The following is a 19,886-nucleotide window of genomic DNA, read 5'->3' as shown; positions in this document are numbered from 1 at the left end:
GTAGATTCTGGATATTAGCCCTTTGTCAGATGAGTAGATTGCAAAAATTTTCTTCTATTCTGCAGGTTGCCTGCTCACTCCGATGGTAGTTTCTTTTGCTGTGCAGAAGCTCTTTAGTTTAATTAGATCCCATTTGTCAATTTTGGCTTTTGTTGCCATTGTTTTTTGTGTTTTAGACATGAAGTCCTTGCCCATGCCTATGTCCTGAATGGTGTTGCCTAGGTTTTCTTCTAGGGTTTTTATGGTTTTAGGTCTCACATTTAAGTCTCTCTTCCATCTTGAATTAATTTTTGTATAAGGTGTAAGGAAGGCATCCAGTTTCAGCTCTCTACTTATGGCTAGCCAGTTTTCCCAGCATCATTTATTAAATAGGGAATCCTTTCCCCATTTCTTGTTTTGTCAGGTTTGTCAAAGATCAGATGGTTGTAGATGTGTGGTATTATTTCTGAGGGCTCTGTTCTGTTCCATTGGTCTATATCTCTGTTTTGTACCAGTACCATGCTGTTTTGGTTACTGTAGCCTTGTAGTATAGTTTGAAGTTAGGTAGCATGATGCCTCTAGCTTTGTTCTTTTGGCTTAGGACTGTCTTGGTGATGCGTTAGCCATTACTTTCAATGGCAAAAATCACAATTACTTTTGCACCAACTGATTCTCCTATATGCCAAGTCAAGGGATATAGAACTTACCGATAGACTGGGCACTTTTGTGGAGCATTTCGGAAAGTGCTGCTTTACTGGAAGCAAGTATGCAGGGTCTCTCCTGCTAGCATGTCCAAATGCTTGTGTCAGTGGCAGTATTATTTAGAAACTTATAAAAATAAAATCTTACTGTTCCTAATATTTGATAATTTGTCTCTCTGGATTCCTAGTTGAGAATAATTTGAGTAGTAATAGAGTTAACATTACATATTACCAAGCTTTCATCCTAAAATCAGCAAAAGATAATGGATCTGAATTTATGCTCTATTTAAGATGTAGGTGTAAAATAAAATAGTGGGGAGGAATCAGAGAATTTTTGCAAGTTATTCCTAGCATGTGTCTACTCTGGAGGTGGGGACACTCTTTATAACAAAAGCAAAAGAATATAAGAAAGTGTTTCAGTGGTTCTTGATTGACAAAAACCATTCAACATGCAAATAGGTGGTATATGTTGGCCTGACTGGCTGCTAATTTCTGAACCAATCTGTTTGTGCATTTAAGTCATTTATTCTCTATTTCAAAAAGATTGAATCTGTTAAAGTCTTAAGATTTGTCTTCCATTATAATGGTGAAAGATTTTGACCAGATAAGGGAAAAGAAAACACAACAGCTTGATTTTGGGAACACAGATCTTCTCAGAGGGGGCCACTTTACAAAGGAGATTGGACAACAAAGGCAGAAAACCTGAAGATTTTGAATAAACAGAAGGATTATGGGCAGTTTTAAGGGTCCGTTTGAAAATGGAGATTAAGAAATTATGGACAATAAAAATTATGGTGAAGATACATATGTATTGATCTGGAATGTTGCTCATGATGTGTTAGTAAGTGAAAAAACAAATTTAAAACTGTTATATTCTGTTGAGTAAGGCAGGAGAGGTGGCAGCTTTAGATATGGTGGTCAATGAAGCCCTCTTGGAAGAGGTGATACTCGAGCTAAGATGAAGACTGCAGAGGACAGGCACAGTGGCTCACACCTATAATCCCAGTGTTTCGAAAGGCTGAAGGGGGAGGATTGCTTGAGCCCAGAAGTTTGAGACCTGCCTGGGCAACAAAGTGAGACCCTTGTCTCTGCAAAAAGTACAAAAATTAGCTGAGGGCAGTGGTGCATACCTGCAGCTCCACCTACTTGGGAGGCTGAGGTGGCAGGATCGCTTGAGTTGAGGAGATCGAGGCTGCAGGGAACTGCGATCACGCCACTGCATTCCAGTCTGACAACAGGTAGGTTTTCCTTTAGATTTGTTTTGAGACAAGCTCAAAAAAAAGATTTTGAGGCCGGCCCCCAAAAAAAGACTACAGGAAAGGAACAACCCTGCAAAGATCTGAAATTAGAGCATTCCAGATAGAGAGAAAAGTTGGGGAAAAAAAGACAAGAAAAGAAGTTGGGGTGGATTCTTATGTTTAAACCTGGAGTAGTTTCCTCCTGTTTCTTCCTGCAGTGCTTGGTATTGTTATGTACATATAGGAGAGATATATTCAATAAATGTTTGTTAGATTACCTAGGAGCCGATAAAAGCTTTGAGACAGTGAGGACTGTGATGACAATACTTAGTTAAAATAGGTACAATTTCCCTTCTCTCTATTTTTGACCACCTTTCTTCTACATAATAGGAAGAAACACAATTTAGATAAATTCCCATCTGTCTTTGTCATTTTTCATGTCAATACAGTATGAATAAAAGATTTTACTTTGTCTTCTAGAGTTATTGTAACATGCTTTTAGAACATATCTAAGTCAGATGCCTAGCTTGAAAGTATTTTTATATTCTAAAATGATATTTATGATTATGACCGAATGAAGTTGTTTACTATGTCAGAAGAGAGTAAAAAAATAACACATTGAGAAATCAATTTTAAAACTTAATCTTTTTTCTTTCTTTATAGGGCCTATTCCACTAGAAGCAAGATGGCTGAACTCAATACTCATGTGAATGTCAAGGAAAAGGTAAGATCAAGTTATATATTGGCTCACAGAAACTCCAAACTGGGTAATACAGTCCCTAGCTGGTAAAAACTCAGTTACAATGGAGAAAGGGAAAATAGTTTTGGGGGATATGTAGTAAGTTTGCCATACCAGTGAACCGTTGAGCAGAAAGAATCATAAGTAATGTTTACTGAAAGCATGTTAAGCATATGACACTCATTTTTTCATTTACTCTTGACCATAACCCCATAAAGAAGATACTGTTGTTATTTCCATTTTACAGAGGTGGAAGTTGAGAAACAGAGAAGTTAAGTAATTTGGCTAAGTTCACGTAGCTGGTAAACAGCAGAACTGGGATTTGAACCCAGGCGGTGTGCCGTTCCACAGTTCATACTCTTCACCCCCACGCTGGGTTACATCTAGGAGCAAGGGTATTATATTATCTCTTCAGAAAGGGACTCAGAGAGACATCCAGTGTAACACCTGGTGGTCATGCTGGGCAGCCTTTGACGTTTCTTTCAACGCTGAGAGTTCATGATTCTGAAAATCCCCACTTCTCATGATTTGTTGGAGACTGATTCCATTTCAGAGCTCTTTCCAAGTCTATGCTGCGTCCTCCACTGAGGGTCAGAATCCCTCACTTGCCACATATGCTGCCTTGCACTGTTAGCTCTTAAGGATCATAAACTGTAGACCATGAAGATAAATTTGTCCAACCCATTTGTCTGACACCATAGGAACTGAGGCCCTAGCACTGGTTTGCCAGTGGTTTTACAGGCATGTGGGAGAGTCTAGACAGGAGCCCAAGCCACCACAGTGCTGGTGCACCTTCCACAGTGTCACCCCACAGCCTTCTCTGGACTGTAAACCATGTGAGGGCAGGGGTTTGTTTTTCATCTCTTTGTATCCTCACCATACCAAAAATACAGAGTGAAGGATGAGAGAAGTGACATTTGTGAAGCTCTTACTATTTTTTCTTTCACTTAGCAACGGGGTAATAGACCCAAACACCACTCTAGATGCCAGGGGTATGGCGCTGAACATGTGGATGAAGTTCCTGCTCCCATGGAGCTCATATTTTAGGGCAGGGAAGCAGAGAGTAAACACAAGAATATCTAAATGAACACAATTGTTTCAGGCAGTGATAACGACTGTGGAGAAAACAGCAGGGTGGTGTGATGAAGGGGGAGGCAAGGGGAGGTGGCTGCTCTGTGTGGGGTGGTCAGGGAAGCCCTTTGGAGGAGGTGACATTTGATTGAGATAAAGATGGGGAAAGAAACAACCATACAAAGATCTGAGGACAGAGAATTCCAGACAGAGACAAAAGCAAAGCAGATGCCTAAGGTGGATTAAGTTGAATGTGTTTGACGAGCCAAGTGGTCAGTGTGGTCCAAGTGTGGCAGACAAAGGTGATTGATGATGGGAGATGAAGTCAAAGAATACCGCTTAGAATGCCGGCTCTCTGTCCAGGTCCGTGGATCTCCAAGGGATCGTGGTTACAATCCATGGGTCCATGAATATAGATGAGAACAAATACATTTTTATCTTCACTAATATCTAAATGAAATTTACTAGTTCCTCCAGTCATGAATGTAGGCAAAGGAAAAAAGAAAAACAGAGTAGGGCTGGGTGTGGTGGCTCACACCTGTAATCCCAGCACTTTGGGAGGCTGAGGTGGTTGGATCACCTGAAGTTGGGAGTTCAAGACAGCCTGACCAACCTGGAGAAATGCTGTCTCTACTAAAAATACAAAATTATCTGGGTGTGGTGCCAGGCACACGTAATCCCAGCTACTCAGGAGGCTGAGGCAGGGGAATCACTTATACCCTGGAGGCGGAGGTTGCGGTGAGCCAAGATCACGCCATTGCACTCCAGACTGGGTAACAGAGCAAGACTTCGTCTCAGAAAACAAACAAACAAAAAACCCACAATAGAGCAGCAGTGCCTGTGACTTTCACAATTAAAAATCACAGACATTTTCATATTCAATTACATTTGTTGCAGATATCCTGAAATGTTGTTTGTTCATCACTACTTCAAACTTACTATAGTTATAGAACCCTGTTACTATATGATGTTATTTGATGTGTTAATAGAGAAGTACATATATTACTATAGCATGTTTGTTTTTATGAATATTCTAAGTATATTTCAATATAAGTAGTTGCCTTTGTAATCACATGCAGTTTATTTCATGAATTTTAAAATGTTGTTTTGAGAAAGACCCCAAAGTCTTCACCAGACTGCCAAAGGAGGTCCATGTCCTGAAAGGTTTGGAACCTTGATACTGCCATGTAGGGCATTATTCAGAGAGCAGAAAGAAACTGCTGGAAGGTTTTAAGCTGGAGTATGACTTGATCTTACATCTTCTAAAAATCTCACCTGGCTCCATCAGTGACTGTGCTACATATTTTATAAATCTTCATATTAAATAACCTTTCTGTTTGATGAGGACACTGAGGCTTTAGGTCAGACTTGTCTTGGTCAAAGTCAAACTCTCAAGAAATGTGGAGGAACAAGGATTCAAACTTAGCTGTGTCTGGTTCTAAAGCCTGTACCCTTTCCACATATTACTGCTTCTCAGGGTTTTCCATCAAAATGCCCCCAAGACACAGAAGGACTGATGTGTTACCCCAAGTCTCTGGGCACATGGTCAAAACTAACTTCTGACAACATACAATTTCCTTGGAGTATTATAACGTGTTGTCTTAAAAATTGATGCAAAATTTTTATCCATTGTATTTAATAATATATTCCACACATTATTTCAGTATAAAATCATTGTAACTTTGTGATACTTATTATGAAATATATATACCATTCCTAAAATCCTTGGTATCTTCAAAATGATAAGCGTCTTTTTGTATGCTAATGAGCTGATCTTTGGCTGAGGGCTCTTGGATATCGTCCAATGGGGGCTGGTTGCCCAGGGAACCAACCAGGTGATTAGAGGGTTGGAATTTTCCCTCCACCAAACTGACAGGAGGGGAGAGGAGCTGAAGGTTAAATTGATCACTGGTGGCCAATGATGTAAACAGTCATGCCTATGTAACGAAGCCTCCATAAAAATCCAAAAGGGCTGAGCTAAATACTTGGAGGTTTGGCGTGGTGAACCCAGAGAGGGCATGTTAGCTTTGAACCCCTTCCCACATACCTTGCCCTGTGCATCTCTTCTATCTCGTGTTCATCAGTAACCTTAATAATATCCTTTGTAATAAACCAGTAAATGTGTTCCCTAAGTTCTGTGAGCCACTCTAGGAAATTATAGACAGTCCCTGATTTATGGTGGTTTGACTTAAGATATTTTGATTTTATGATTCCAAAAGCCATAGGTACTCAGTACACTCCTGATATTTTTTACTGTTTTTTCCCCAAAATATTTTTGTTCTGTGATTGGTTGAATCCACAGATATGGAGCCTGTGGACATGGAGGGCCAACTGTGCTTGTGCTGGAATCTGAAGTGGGGGGTGGTCTTGTGGAACTGAGCTCTCAATCTGTGGAATCTGATGCTATCTCCAAGTGGACAGTGTCAGAATTAACACTGGGAGAACTAAGTGGGAGAACACCCAGCTGATGTCTGCTGAAGAATCCACTGCTGAAGGATTGCTTGGTGGAGAGAAGTCCCCCACACATATGGGTTACCAGAGGTCCCCAGAAGTATTCTGCATTGTGAGAGTGTAGTAGGAGAAGCTGAGTTTGTTTTTTCCTGTATCTTTACAAACTTACTGGCCATTGAGTTAAAAATAGCAGCAAGATGTCCCTTTTATATCATGGCTTCTTCATATAATGTCTGAACTTACAGTCATATATTCAAGTGAGAATATGTATTCCCCAATTTGAGAAGCTGGGTTGGGCGCCATGATGCTGACCAAGGATCGGCAGCCCCTTTGCTAATATCTGCTGAGATAGAACAGCTCCTAGAGTTGGACCATGGAAAGGAAAAGCGCTTTAAAGAATCAGACTCATAGCAATTGATCCCTGCAAAGCATGGCTGGTGGACAGACTAATATGGTAGGCTCAGCAGCCAACATTAGAGTGTTAGAGTGTCTTATTCAAAACAGAGGTGGCATCATGCCAATGAGGGAAAATAGGCTGATCTGTCAGCGCACAGATCATGGAGGTTCAGTGTGAATGCTCCATGCATAGGCTTATGAGCCACAGTCATTCCACTCCTCATGAGCAGTGTCAGATGTCCACGTGACAGTTAACAGTAGTGTTTTCCCACTGCATTTCCATAACTTATCAAAGTGTTGGCACTATTTTGAAAGAGGGTGATGAAAATGGAAGTAGTGCTTCTGTAACTTATTTAGTGAATTCCATCTTCCCATGTCAAAAGGTTAATCGATTTCTCAACTCAGTAAAATAAACCATAATAAACAACTGAAAATTCTGATCGTTTATAATTTTACATTGATTTATTTTAGTATACTTACTGTCCTTAGTTATTAGCTTTCATGGCCTTTTTATGATTAGTTTGTTTCTCAGTCTGCCACACAGAGCAATGACATTTTAATTATGAAAATTAAGAATAATAACAACTGTTATGTCTTAGAGTACAAGATTGTAGAGATCAGATAAAACATCTTTGTAGTGCCGTTGATGCAGTATCTAGTCAAGCACTGTGAGAAATTAATTACTTCATAAGAAGTGTTGGAATCAAATGAGTTAATCAGTTGTCTCTAGTGGGTCCTCTATTGGATGAATTCGAGTAGGTGCTTTGGTGAGGAAATGATTCCTGCCTTCATGCAGCTTTTAGTCCAAAGGAGCAGGTAGCTAATAATTTCAGGTTTAATATTGAAGACAACTGAAACTTAAAATTGACAATCTTTTAACTGTTCATTTTAAAATATCTCTATCTTGTTGGATTATAGCGATAAGGAATTAAATTGAAAATATGGTTGCAATCAGAGTCTGGTCTCTTGAGCATTACATACATCCCCTGCATGAGTCCACCTTTTATACCTTTATCCACTGCCACATCTCCATGCATCTCTCAGTCACCACCCTGACCTTAAATATGTCTGCCTCCTTTGCAAAGGCTGTTTCATCTGTCTGGGATGTCCTCCTTAGGGACTCACCTCTCTCCTTTCTCTTGCCCTGCCTGAATGATTCACCCTTCTTCTGTCATTCAGCTTGTACTTCTGTGGGGTTCTCTGCATTCTCCACTGCAGCTGTTATTCCAGGGAGTGTAATTGTCGGCTGTGGCTCCGTCTCACCATGTGAGACTATGTGCTTCTTGGAGGCGGTGAATGGTTCTTACTATTACTTATTCTTGGGTTTGATACATAGTTGACCCCCCAGATAGAGTTAGATAAATGAATGAATAATGAATGAATGAACACGCCTGCTTGAATTGTTAAGTTCTTTAGAGACTTCATTTCCCATTTACGATGTTTTGCAAAATCTCAAGTCTTCTTGAAAAATGAAATGTAGGTTAATGGAAATGTCATCTCATTTTAGTACTCTTTTTGCTGTTAAATAAAGCATGTTTTAAATTTCTTCTAAAAACAGAAACTTGGGTAACTTATGTTGACTACCTGTGGTTCTTCAGAAAAGTTGTATGTTTACATAATCATACAGGTGGTCTCAGGTAAGCTTCACAATACCAAATGAGGTCCTTTGCTAAGTAACCGGTCATATCCCGCTGCATGAAATAAAAAAGTAAAGAGAGAAAAAAATTCCCCAAATGTCACTTTGTGAAGGTGAGGTATCAGAACAAAATCTTTGGGCTAATCTGATCTTATATATAGGTTTTATATATATAAGGTTTTATATATATGGGGCTTATTCATTTTTAATAGCTTCTTTTCCAAATAATGTATTTTTACAGAAATTGAACACTAGAAATTTATAGATGATTTCAGTGTAGGACTTAATAGTCACCATTAGATTATTTCTGTGTAAAATATGTGGGTACCAAGGTAAATTAGATTTACAAATGCTTAAATGTAATTTTAATTGAATAAGAAAGGATTATTAGAACTAGTATAGATAAAATAGAAATTTTAGTCAGATATTTTTAATGCATTCTCATAAATCAGTTTAAATAGAATACAATTCAGTAGTAAAACTTGATGATGGAAAGTAAAGAAGTTCCTTGTGAATGGGGTTAATAATTGCAAAGTGTCCAATTATGCACTGATAACTAATTCCAATGAGTGGTCCCTAAGCCACACTGGAAGACGCAGTACACTTGGGAGGTGACATCCAACAAGGTAAGGCTGTGGAAAGAGTGTGGAGTTTGGAGACAGAAGTCAGAGATTATTAGTTGAGCATCCTGAAATAAGCCACTTAACTTTTCTGGGCCTCAATTTCCTAATCTGTAAATTGGACATGATAATAAAATCTGCCTCACAAAGTCATCAAGTACAATAATAAATGTAGAGCTGCTTTATGAGCTCTTAACAATATAAACTAGAAAGCATCTGGGGGAGCTTATCTGTTTATTTCACAATTAGAAAATGGAAAAGGAGCTCTAGTTAATTAACATTTTTGTTTGAGGCCAGGCACGGTGGCTCACACCTGCACTTTGGGAGGCCGAGGCAGGCGGATCACCTGAGGTCAGGAGATCGAGACTAGCCTGGCCAACATGGCGAAACCCTGTCTCTACTAAAAATACAAAAATTAGCTGGGCGTAGTGGCGGGCACCTGTAATCCCAATTCCTCAGGAGGCTGAGGCAGGAGAATCACTTGAACCCAGGGGGCAGAGGTTACAGTGAGCCGAGAGCATGCCACTTCACTCCAGCCTGGGCGACAGAGTGACACTCAGTCTTTAAAAAAAAAAAAAAAAAAAGTTTGAAACTCAAAATATAAATTCCCATAGAACCAAGATTAGAAAGAAAAGTAAAAGACCAAATAAGAAAAGAACATAAAAGTGGACTTGACTTTTTCAAACTTTTATAGCTATTGCTGAGCCTACAAAAAGTAAGCGAGACTAGACAATATGATGATATGGAAATGGGGAACAGCTCAGACTATAATGCCATTGCTGAGCTGCACCACTCACTGGCAATAGCTTTTAGAGCTGTTATAGAGTTAAATTGGTTTATAAACAATAATTGTATAGAATCATTAAAATAAAAAAGGAGGAATAGGAAAAAGGAGAAAAGTCTCTTGTCCAGAGAGGTGACATGTTCAATATCTCTGCAGATAATGGAGATAGAAAGTGTTCATGTCTGTGTGTCCTGGTGTCTGTCCCCAACAGATGAGCAGATTTTTAATTATTTTTGAATCAATATATACTATTTTATTATTTTTTTCTTGTAACTCTCTTGATTTGCATTTTACAAAGTAGTGAAGTATAGTTCAAATCTTTATATGGGGTGGAGTGTGGTCAGAAAAATCCAAGCATTTGGTACAGAAGAAACCCATCGTTATGCACCTTTTAAACATTAACTCCATTTAATAGATAACTTGCTTCATGGGATTTGAGACAAGTTTTAATGCTAAGTAGTTGTTTTGAAAGTGCAAACCATGCAAGCTTTTGGGAAAATTTTGCAGGAGTGTTGAAGTCAATTTAGTCCAACCCTTGGATTCAAACAAGAACACAAGCCACACAGCTTTCAGATTTCACCATGGAACAGGTTCTTGTCATCATTTTCTCATAGGAAAGGGTCATTAAATTTCCCGTTCACAGAAAGGAGAAACATTGACAATAGTTGTTGCCTAATGCTTACGTACAGAACTGCTGTTACTGTTGCTTGGCAACTAGAAGAGATTAGACAAGGAGTCTAAAGGAACTGAATGAATAAATGGAAATGTCAGCATCAGTTTCAGGGGATAAGAAGAAATTTACTATTGTAGGATTAGCATCGCATTGCTTTTTCCAGGCTACATGATTGGAATTCACAGTGTTTCTCTCCTGCTTCTCCTGCCTCCCCACCCCCACTCCTTCCAGTCTTTCCTGGTAACCCCTGTGCACTGCGGCTGAGAGGTATATATAAGATAGATGATTAATGCTAAAGAATACAAGAGCATGTCAAAAATGAAACCCTTTGGCAGCAGGAAACAGTAACTCTGTTCATAATCCCTTGGGATTTATAGGTACTTTACCAACATTCTAGTTATTTCTCTCCATGATCCTTCGTATTAAAATATTCAGTTTTTACAGAGAAGAAAATGACAATGTTGGAATGTTGTAACAATAGTTCCTTCTCTCCTAACCTTGCACACTGGAAATCTGTTCAGATAGATTAGACAGACAGGTAGACAGACAGACAGACAGATGCATAGACTCAGACCTTAAAATTGTTATTGCTTGTATTATTATTAAAACCACATTTTCCCTATAAGTCATTGCTCCTTAACTTGATTATAAGCTCCTGATGGACTTTTGATTTATTTGTGTACTTAATAGCTCCTATAATAATAATATCATAGACTTTGTGCCCCCCAAATATTGGCTAATTAATCAATGTTAACTAATTTAGCCACTATTGTCTAATGGTAATTCTCAATTTACGGGGAGAAAGAAGGAAGTGGGACATACTTCCTGGGTCTAGGGCAAGTATTAAAATGTCAGTGGGGGAAAAATAGGTATAATTAGAAAACAAAAAACCCCACATACTCGTTTTCTTTTGAGTCCTCCAAGAGACAGATGCCAAGATAAGATGGGATTAGAAGAGATGGCGAAGAGGGTAGGCAGCCAGAGCAGGCAGGGAGAGGCTGTAGACTTCCATACAAATCTGATAGCTTGAAAGAAGAGGGAGAAGAAAGGAAAATCGAGCAGAGAACGCCTCAAACTTACAATGCAGTATTGAATTTCGGCAGGCTGATGAGGAGTGTTTAGGCCAATGTTGCCCACTGGAGGACTGTTCAGAAATGAGCTTTCACTAGTCCCCAGCCTCCTCAGCTGTTAACTAGCAGCCTCCTGGGGGGACTGTGGCTGGGGTGTAAATGCACTGGGGGACCCAGAGGAGTGGCAGAGGCTGTCAGTCAACTGTATTGATTTCTGTAGCTACCACAATGTCTCAGAGTGTAACACTATATATATATATACACAAATACATATATATACATTTTTTAAAAGGAAATTGGAATACCTATTTTGGAATTCAATTACATGAGAAAAGCTTGACATTTTTATGTTTATTGAAAAGAATAAATTAAAAGTTTGAGAACCATCATTCTAAAGTAATTAGTAAATTAAAATGCAAACTCTAGAATTTCCCATCCTTTAGCAAACCAAGTCTACTGCCACTAGTATGGGGAGCCTTCTCAACTTCTAGGGTGAACAGTGATTCAGTAATCTTATTGTCCGTTAAAAATATACTTTGTTTCAAACCACATGTAAACTAACAAAGGAACATCATTATACTGAAAACCTGTGTCCTTTGTGTACAATGTGTATACATTGTATTTATTCTCTTGGCTTCAATGTTTTAATCTGCTAAACGATGGGAGTTCACCTAGATGAACTCCAAAATCCTTGGCAGCTCTATCATTGGATGAACCTGTGGTCTTTCCCACCTCCTACGCACTGGCACTGTGAAAGACCAAAAGGGAGACTGTGCTACAGATCAGAGAACATGGGCACCAACCTGAGTCCTGATACAAACTGGTTGCCTCAGGTTGAACTTAGCACATAACCTCTCAGTACGTCAGTTTCTTATAAAATGAAGGAACCTGATTGAACCATCTTAAAAGTCCATGTATGGTTCACTGGCATAACATTTCTGATGCCCTCTTGTCTTAGGAATGCTTTGGAACTCTGCTTCTCAATTCTTGAAGGTAATTATCAAAAATATATTGAAATGATTTAGGATCAATTATATAACTTAACGTTTTCTTTCTTTTAAAATACTATGCTAAGCACATTTAACATGAAATTTACCCTCTTATTGTGTTTTTAAATGCCAGTACAGTATTGTTAGCCATAGGCACAGTGCATCTAGAACTTACTCATCTTGCATAACTGAAATCTTATACCCATTGAACAACATTTCTCCATTTCCTCCTCCTTCCAGGCCCTGGAAACCACCATCCTAGTCCCTGCTTCTATGAGTTTGACTATTTTACATGCTTCATATGAAGGGAGTCATGCAGTATTTGTCCTGTGCCAGGCTGATTCCACTTAGCATAGTATCCTCAAGATTCATCAGTGTTGTTGCACATTGCAGGGTTTCCTTTTGTAAGGCTAGATAATATTCCACTGTGTATATATACCACATTTTCTTGATCCACTCATCTTCCAATGGACAATTGTGGTTTTTAAATTTTTTAGTGGCTCAAATTGTAATTTTAGGAATTTGGCAAATGCTGACTGGTTTTAATTCTTTTTTACTGCCTTTAGAGGAAAAGCAAACAAATAAACTCATAAAATCATTGGGAAAACAAGATCTGGCCAATCAGATGATAATTTTGACTGGTATTCAAATCATCGTGCTCTTTTTTAATTGATCAAACCTGTTAAAATAAAAAATGTAGGTGAACAAATAAACTCCCCTCAAAGAGACAGAGTGTGTGCTTCTAGTTTCCATGGTGTTTAAATCATCAGCTTCCTCCACACCACAGTGAAGAAATATCCAAGGTTAATATAATTTAGAGATTAACCCAACTCCCTTATTCTGGTATTGACTGAAAGGTAATTAACTCCTTTGTTCTGGTATTGATTAAAGGGTAATAGTGACTTATGCCTTTATGGTACTCTTTATCTGAAAAGTTCTGTGAATCAGCAGGAAAAAAAAAATCCCTCAGGGAGAGTAAATGTCAATAATTACCATTTCCCCCCCAACCCCTGCCCCCAAGTGGAGACTTTAAATTGCAAAGAAGATGAGAAGAAAGATTTTACTGAATATTCTAAGTTAGAAGCAGAAGATTAAAGTGTCTTAGTTTCTACTCTGATTAAAATACCAGAAACAAAATGCCTTGAATGAAGATAACATTTTCTTGTCCTCAGTAATAAATTCAAATACAGAATTCATGAGCAATAGTGGCCAGACAGAGTATTTACCTAAGTCCTAATACCGTGTAGGTATAACCAGCTGGCTGAAAACAGACTTCCAGTGGACTCAAGGACTCAGTGTACCCTAAAATTATGTGCAAGTCTAACTGGTAGTTCTGGGAAAATATGAGAAGAATCAAGAACAATTATAGAAAACATGTAGGTATATACTGAATATATGCTAGCTAAATGGGTAAAATGAGATATGTATTAGGCTTATTGCTTGTTTAAATGTAGGTCAGAGAGACTGTTGCTAACAATGATTTGATAGTTATATGTATATATTTAAACTTCCCAGTGTCAGATTAAAAATCAAAATTCTGATATAAAAAGTTGATCATGGACTAAATTTAAAGATTTAAGAACTTTAGTTCATTTTAATTTTACTTTTTTGTGTGTGGGAGACTGAAATTTTATTATTACTCAAATCAGTCTCCAATTTTACTATTTCTTTAGATAGGAGAGAAGTCCATTTGAATATCTCTTACTCTATAAGTCATCTGCTCATTTCTAGGAATTAAAGAAGTTGTATCTAACATAAACTATTGGTTTTCATTTAGTATTATTATAACTGTTAAATAAATTTGCTTTTATTCCAAATGTTCAGTGACCGGACAAAGTACAGATGAAGAATTGGTAAAAAGAAATCTGGGTTGTTGATTTCATTAACTTTAACTATTCAAAGCCAACCATGTTTTTCAAAGAGGCAACAATAGTATCTTCCTGCATTAAAAGATGGAGCCTGCCTCTCCCCTTAAAACTGGGCAGACTTTTGTAGCTGGTTGACCAGTATAGTAGGAAGGAAAAGACTTTTCCAAAGCCAGGTGATTCTGCTACTTCTTCACCAGGTGGGATATTGCAGTGGCTCTCTGGTCTGCCATGTAAACAGTCTTGACTGTTGCACCATGCTTCAAGGAAGCCCAGACTAGCCCATCAACACAGACCACTTGGAGAAACCTTCAGACTGCACAGAGAGAGAGGCTCAGACACACCCCATCTGTACCAGCATCCCTCTCCCCCACCATCCGTCTCCATGAGAGACCCCGAGGCAGACTACTCTGCCAAATTCCTCCCTAATTCCTAAGCCACAGAAATAGTGAAAAATAGATTGTTGTTCTGAGCCACAAAATTTTGGACACTTGTTATGCAACAGTGGATACCTGGGATACCCTCTTACAGAGAGAGAGTGCCCGCTCGAAGAGTTTTGCTTTACAGAAAGTAAAACTGTTCTAAACTAGAACTGCTATTTTTGAAATTATAATAATATATAAATAATGGAGAGGTGTGGGTGTGTAGTTAGTACACTCAGGTAAATGAGTTGACAGGTGAGCAGTTATACCTAAAAAGAGATCTGTCCTGTGCCACCTTCTCTCCTTTGTCTCATCCAGTGTCCCTTACCTATCTTTCATGATTTCTCACTCACGGTCCTCAATTCTGGATGGATATTAGAGTCCCTGGGAAAACTTTTTTTTAAAAGGAGTGCCAAGTCCCAGATTTGATAATCTGGAGTGGGGCTCAGGTGTAGCTATATTTTGAAAAATCACCAAGTAATTTCAGTTTGCAGCCAGGGTTGAGACTCACTTTGATGCTGATGGTGCCAAAATCTCTATCCCTGGCTCAATTCTTTTCTGGAGCTCCAGATTTACAGATTCAGCTGCCTGTTAGATATCTGGACACGGATGTCTCACAGACTCCTGAAAGAGTAAAGCTACCACCACTGGTCCGTTCTCAGGAAATGATCCCACCAGCCACATAGACAGTCGAGCCAGAAACCAAGGAGTCACCCATGTTTCTTCATTTTCCCCATTCCCTGCATCTAGTTAATCGCAAATCAATTGCTTCCTCCCAAGAAATTTGTGAGTCTTTTTCTACACTGCCCCATCTTGGTCCATTTTCTCTCCCCTGGACACTGTTGGAATCCTAACAGGCATCCATTTGATCTCCTCCAACACATTCACAAAGAAACTGGAATGACCTTTAATATGCAAGTGTCATGTTCCTCTCCTGAGTAAAGCCCTTCAATGGCTTGCCCTTAGAATAAACCTCAAAATTATAATAAGGCTTCCAGGACCTTGCCCACTTTTGCCTTGTGCCTTTCTTCTCCAGCGTCACCCACAGTCCCCCTCCTTTTCATACTTAATGCTCCAGCAATCTTTGACCTTCATTCCTTTGAGCATGCTCTTCCAGTCACTCAATCCTATCTGTTCATAGACGTTGTGCCCTCTTCCTGGAATGCTCCACCTTCCCTCCCATTCCCCTTGCCTAACTATAGTGCTACTAACCCATCGTTCTTGTTTTAAGCTAACTTCAGTCCTTGGAGGGGGCTTCCCTTACTCTCTAGACTAGGACAGGTCCCCTGTTATAGATGCCAGAGCATCCTCACTGCTTCTTCTATAGCATTCATCAAACATTTGCCTTCCTAGACTATAAACCCCAGTACATCTGTCACTGCTGCAGTCCAGCTTCTGAGTCTGTGCATTGTGACTGACTGGAGAAATGAATGAACAAGTATTAAAAGATTAATTTCAACTTTGAGGGAAGTTTTTATGATAATACTCTGGCCTCTATACTTGGCCATGGCCTATACAAAATTCAGATAAACAAATCTAAGATATAGAGGATGTTGACTAATTTTTAAAATGATACAAAATTGGAAGGAATGGCTGAAACATTCCTGTTTATGATGGGACAAAATTCAAGGTTCCAAAACATAACAGCTGGCTGGAGTGATGAGTCAGAACTTACATACTGAAATTTAAGAAAGATGAATATAAAATCATACCTTTGTGTTCTAGTCATTGCACAAGGCCAGGGGACACTTGTCTCAAACTCAATGGAAGGAAAGTTAGTAGCAAGTAACTTGCATTTGACCTAGTGATTAATTAATGTGGCTCCTAAAATTGCGAATGTCACCTTAGACTCCTTTAATGGATAAATGGGGTCCAACCAAGGCAGGTGCAGGTCTCACAGTCCTCTGCTGTAATCCAACCACTTCTGGAGCAATGTACTTCTTTTACAGCACCATATTTTAACAGGATATGCTCAGAAGAGCTTGATCAGATAGTAAAAACTTGGGAAGCACAGCTTATGAAAAATTGCAAAAGAGCGTATTTACTCTATAAAGATGGAATTGTGGAGAACACTTTAGTTCTTTTTAAAAAGCAAAGGGCTGGACTGCAGAAAAGGGGTTATACTTACACACCAGCAGGCAGGACTGGGACCACAGACTGGCAATGTCTAACATCCCTTCTCTGAGCATGTCCTTATCATCAACCTCTCTCATCGTCTAACTGTCTTTAACATCTGTTCTTTCTCGTCCCTTAGCCTCTCTCTAGTCTTCCAATTCATCGCCCCCACTTTATAGACCACAGATGCCTTCATCAGCCACCTTAGTGATACGCAGCCCCTGTGTTTCAGAGCCCTAAAATCTACCCCTACATTTCTTACAGTTTGTAACCATGGATCGTTCCGTTGCTCCTGCTTCTGGCTTGTTGAGAATTGTTGGGGAAACCATGCCGATCGGCACCGTAACAGATCTGTGCAGTCCAGCACCGTGGACCCACAGGCCTGCTCAGCAGTCCGTCGTTCGTCAAGGTCGTTTCCTATCTCATTCCCATAAGGGCAGCTCTAAACCTTTCTCCACTTTTTAAGCCCCAAAGCGAATTCTAAAACTCTTACACAGAGGAATGGTTTCCATAAATTTTCCCCTTCACAATCTGAAATTTTTATTATGTCTTCACTCTCCCTTCTTCTCCTTTTCTCCTTTCTCTGAATTCTTAGAAAAACAGAAGAACCTCCCTTCCATTCCACATGGGTTTTGATGATGTTTCTCGTATTTCCGGTGGAAACTCATTTCATAATTTATCTCCTCTCTTCCCCTCTTCTAATTCTTTCTCACTGCCATCTCCTTCCCTCCATCAGTGAACACGCTCACGCAGTTTGGGGAGATTAATTGTGCAATGACTGTTTTAAGATGGATTGGAGAGAGGAGAAACTAAGCCAGAGAATCCCATTAGGAGGCCTTTTCCAGAGTCCAGGTGAAAGACAGGGGAGCCTGTCCAGGTTAATGAAAGAAAGAATAGAGAGCAGGTAAGATTCTGAGAGGACGTTGTTACCAGAATGATGTGCTAGTTATTTATGACTTTGCCTTATTTTCCTTACTCTTTTGTCAGCTCGTTGGATGCAAAGATTGTGTCAGATTCATTTCACTTTCCCTCACAAAATGTGGCTTGAATGAGTGAATGGCTACAATTCCCCCAAACCTTTGTGGAAAGGGTTGCCATCTGGAAGGTATATATTTTTAAGAGGTGATAGTTGGTGGGATAGGGAAAGACATCTTCTTATAAGGAGGGAGGAAGAGAAGAGTAGGCCTTTGTTTCTCAAAGTGTGGTCCATTGTATTCATTTCCGGTTGCTGCTGTAACAAACTGCCACAACTTCAGCAGCTTAAAACAACACACATTGATTATCTTCTAGTTCTGGAGGTCAGAAGTCCGAATGGGTCTCCTTGGGCTGAACTCAAGGTATCAGTTCTGGAGCCCTGGGAAGAATAATCTTCCTTGCCTTTTCTAGCTGTTAGAAGCTGCCTGCATTCCTTGGTTTGTGGCCCCTTTTGTCTTCAAACCCGGAGAGACTGGCCAAGCCTTTCTCTCATTGCATCACTGTCACACTGACTGTCTTCCATCTCCATCAAATTATAAGGACCCACTGAGATAATCCAGGATGATCTCCCCATTTGAAGGTCAGCTAATTAGCAACCTCAATTCCATCTGCAAATTCAGTTTGCCACGTAACCTAACATGTTCACACGTTCCAGGGGGATAAGGCCATGGATATCTTTGGGGGGCCATTATTCTGCCTACCACATCCCTGGACAAGCAGCATTTACATCAACTGGGAGCTGATTAGAAATGTAGAATTCAGGACCCACTCCAAGCCTCTGAATCAGAATCTTCATCCCAATCAAATCCCCAGGTGATCAGAATGTATTTTAAAGTTCGAGAAGCCACAACTAGACCGTCTCTAAGATCCTTCCCACTTTTACTTCCCATAATTCTATAAAAACTGTTTCTTTTTTCCATCTTCAAATCTGCATTATTCTTTCTCCTCTCTGGTTTCCTGCCCAAAAAAAAAAAAAAAAAAGTTAATTTTGATTTGTACCCCTGGTGTTAATTCCCCCAAAAGTCAGCAAGTGAACATGACAAAGCACCTCAATGCATATTTTTTTGGCTGGCCAGGGAAGTAGATGTTAAGAAAAGGCAATTAAATTATGGAATTATCCCCATGATGGCAAAGGTACTGTCTGCAAGAGTAATTTTCTTCCCCCCAAGAAAATTCATAGGAAAACTACCTCCTTAGCTGTGTAGATATTAGTGATATTAGTGGCCCAGCAAGTGAAGCAAAGCATACACAGATGAGCTGTTTTTAAGGCATCTCTGAATGGCTCAGCATTTGAGAAATGTGACCAAAGCTGATTATAAAACTCCTTTCAAAGTTGCAGGAACGGCAAACCCATAAATAACTCCATTTCCCATTGGTGTGAGGAGGAGGTTGCTGGCTGCTTGATTGCTGTCCTTATCATAGGGGATAAGGTTAAGCTCACCTCCAAGATTGCAGGCTTCTTAAGGAATGAGCCAGCCATATGCTGTGCCTGGCACCCAGGAGGCACTCCATACATTTTGGGCCTGAATCCATTAAGCTTTTTAATAGTGTGTAATACTTAATTCTTAATTAGAGATGCACTTAAAAATGAATAAGTAAAACTAGAATATGTCAGTAACCATCTTACTGGACTCCCTGCTTCCTTTTACTCATTCAGTCAGTCATCCATTCTACAAACATTTATGAATCATCTACTGAATGCCACCCATTGCTCTAGACCCTGTGGATATAAAGATATGCTCCCTGTCGCTCAGTAGAACAAGAAGTCACATAAGTAAATAATGGTGGCAACGTCAGTGCTGGAAGAAGTGTGTGAGCAGAGGTCTCAGGCCTCTCTTCTCCCAGCTGCCATGTACATTCTAATGGGACTTATCTTTAAAATCTTCCTTTTCTCACCTTTGCCAATCGGGATTAATTATTTAGCTTTATTATTTTTATTTCCAGCCCTGGCTATTAATGTTGCCTCCAGGCATACCATACTTTCTCTAGAAAATGAAACCCTCTCAAACTAGCACAAGTTAAAAAAAAAAAGAGAGAGAGAGAGGTTATTATTATAAAAGTCTGGCAGCGTCTCATGAGACTTCAGGAAAAGTTAAAGGAACAGGAAAGAGAAAGTGAGGCAGCTGCAAGTCCAGCCTCTCTTCATCTGCTCTCCAACTTCT

The 19,886-nt window shown here is 39.5% G+C and overlaps 1 protein-coding gene across 9 annotated transcripts in view; it reads left to right on the top strand.

Annotated features, from left to right (window-relative positions):
- Positions 1–19,886, top strand: part of SPATS2L (spermatogenesis associated serine rich 2 like) — a 178,489-nt gene that overhangs the window by 79,802 nt on the left and 78,801 nt on the right. For all 9 annotated transcript variants that reach the window (XM_017876388.1, XM_017876423.1, XM_017876370.1 and 6 more), the window contains one exon: positions 2,582–2,642. In XM_017876388.1, coding sequence (XP_017731877.1) covers positions 2,604–2,642 — 39 coding nt within the window. In that variant the 5' untranslated portion in view covers positions 2,582–2,603. The remainder of the gene's footprint in view (positions 1–2,581; positions 2,643–19,886) is intronic.

This window comes from Rhinopithecus bieti, unplaced genomic scaffold (genome assembly GCF_001698545.2).
Source record: "Rhinopithecus bieti isolate Rb0 unplaced genomic scaffold, ASM169854v2 scaffold_980, whole genome shotgun sequence".
Lineage (NCBI taxonomy): Eukaryota > Metazoa > Chordata > Mammalia > Primates > Cercopithecidae > Rhinopithecus > Rhinopithecus bieti.
This window is presented reverse-complemented; position numbering and strand designations above follow the sequence as displayed.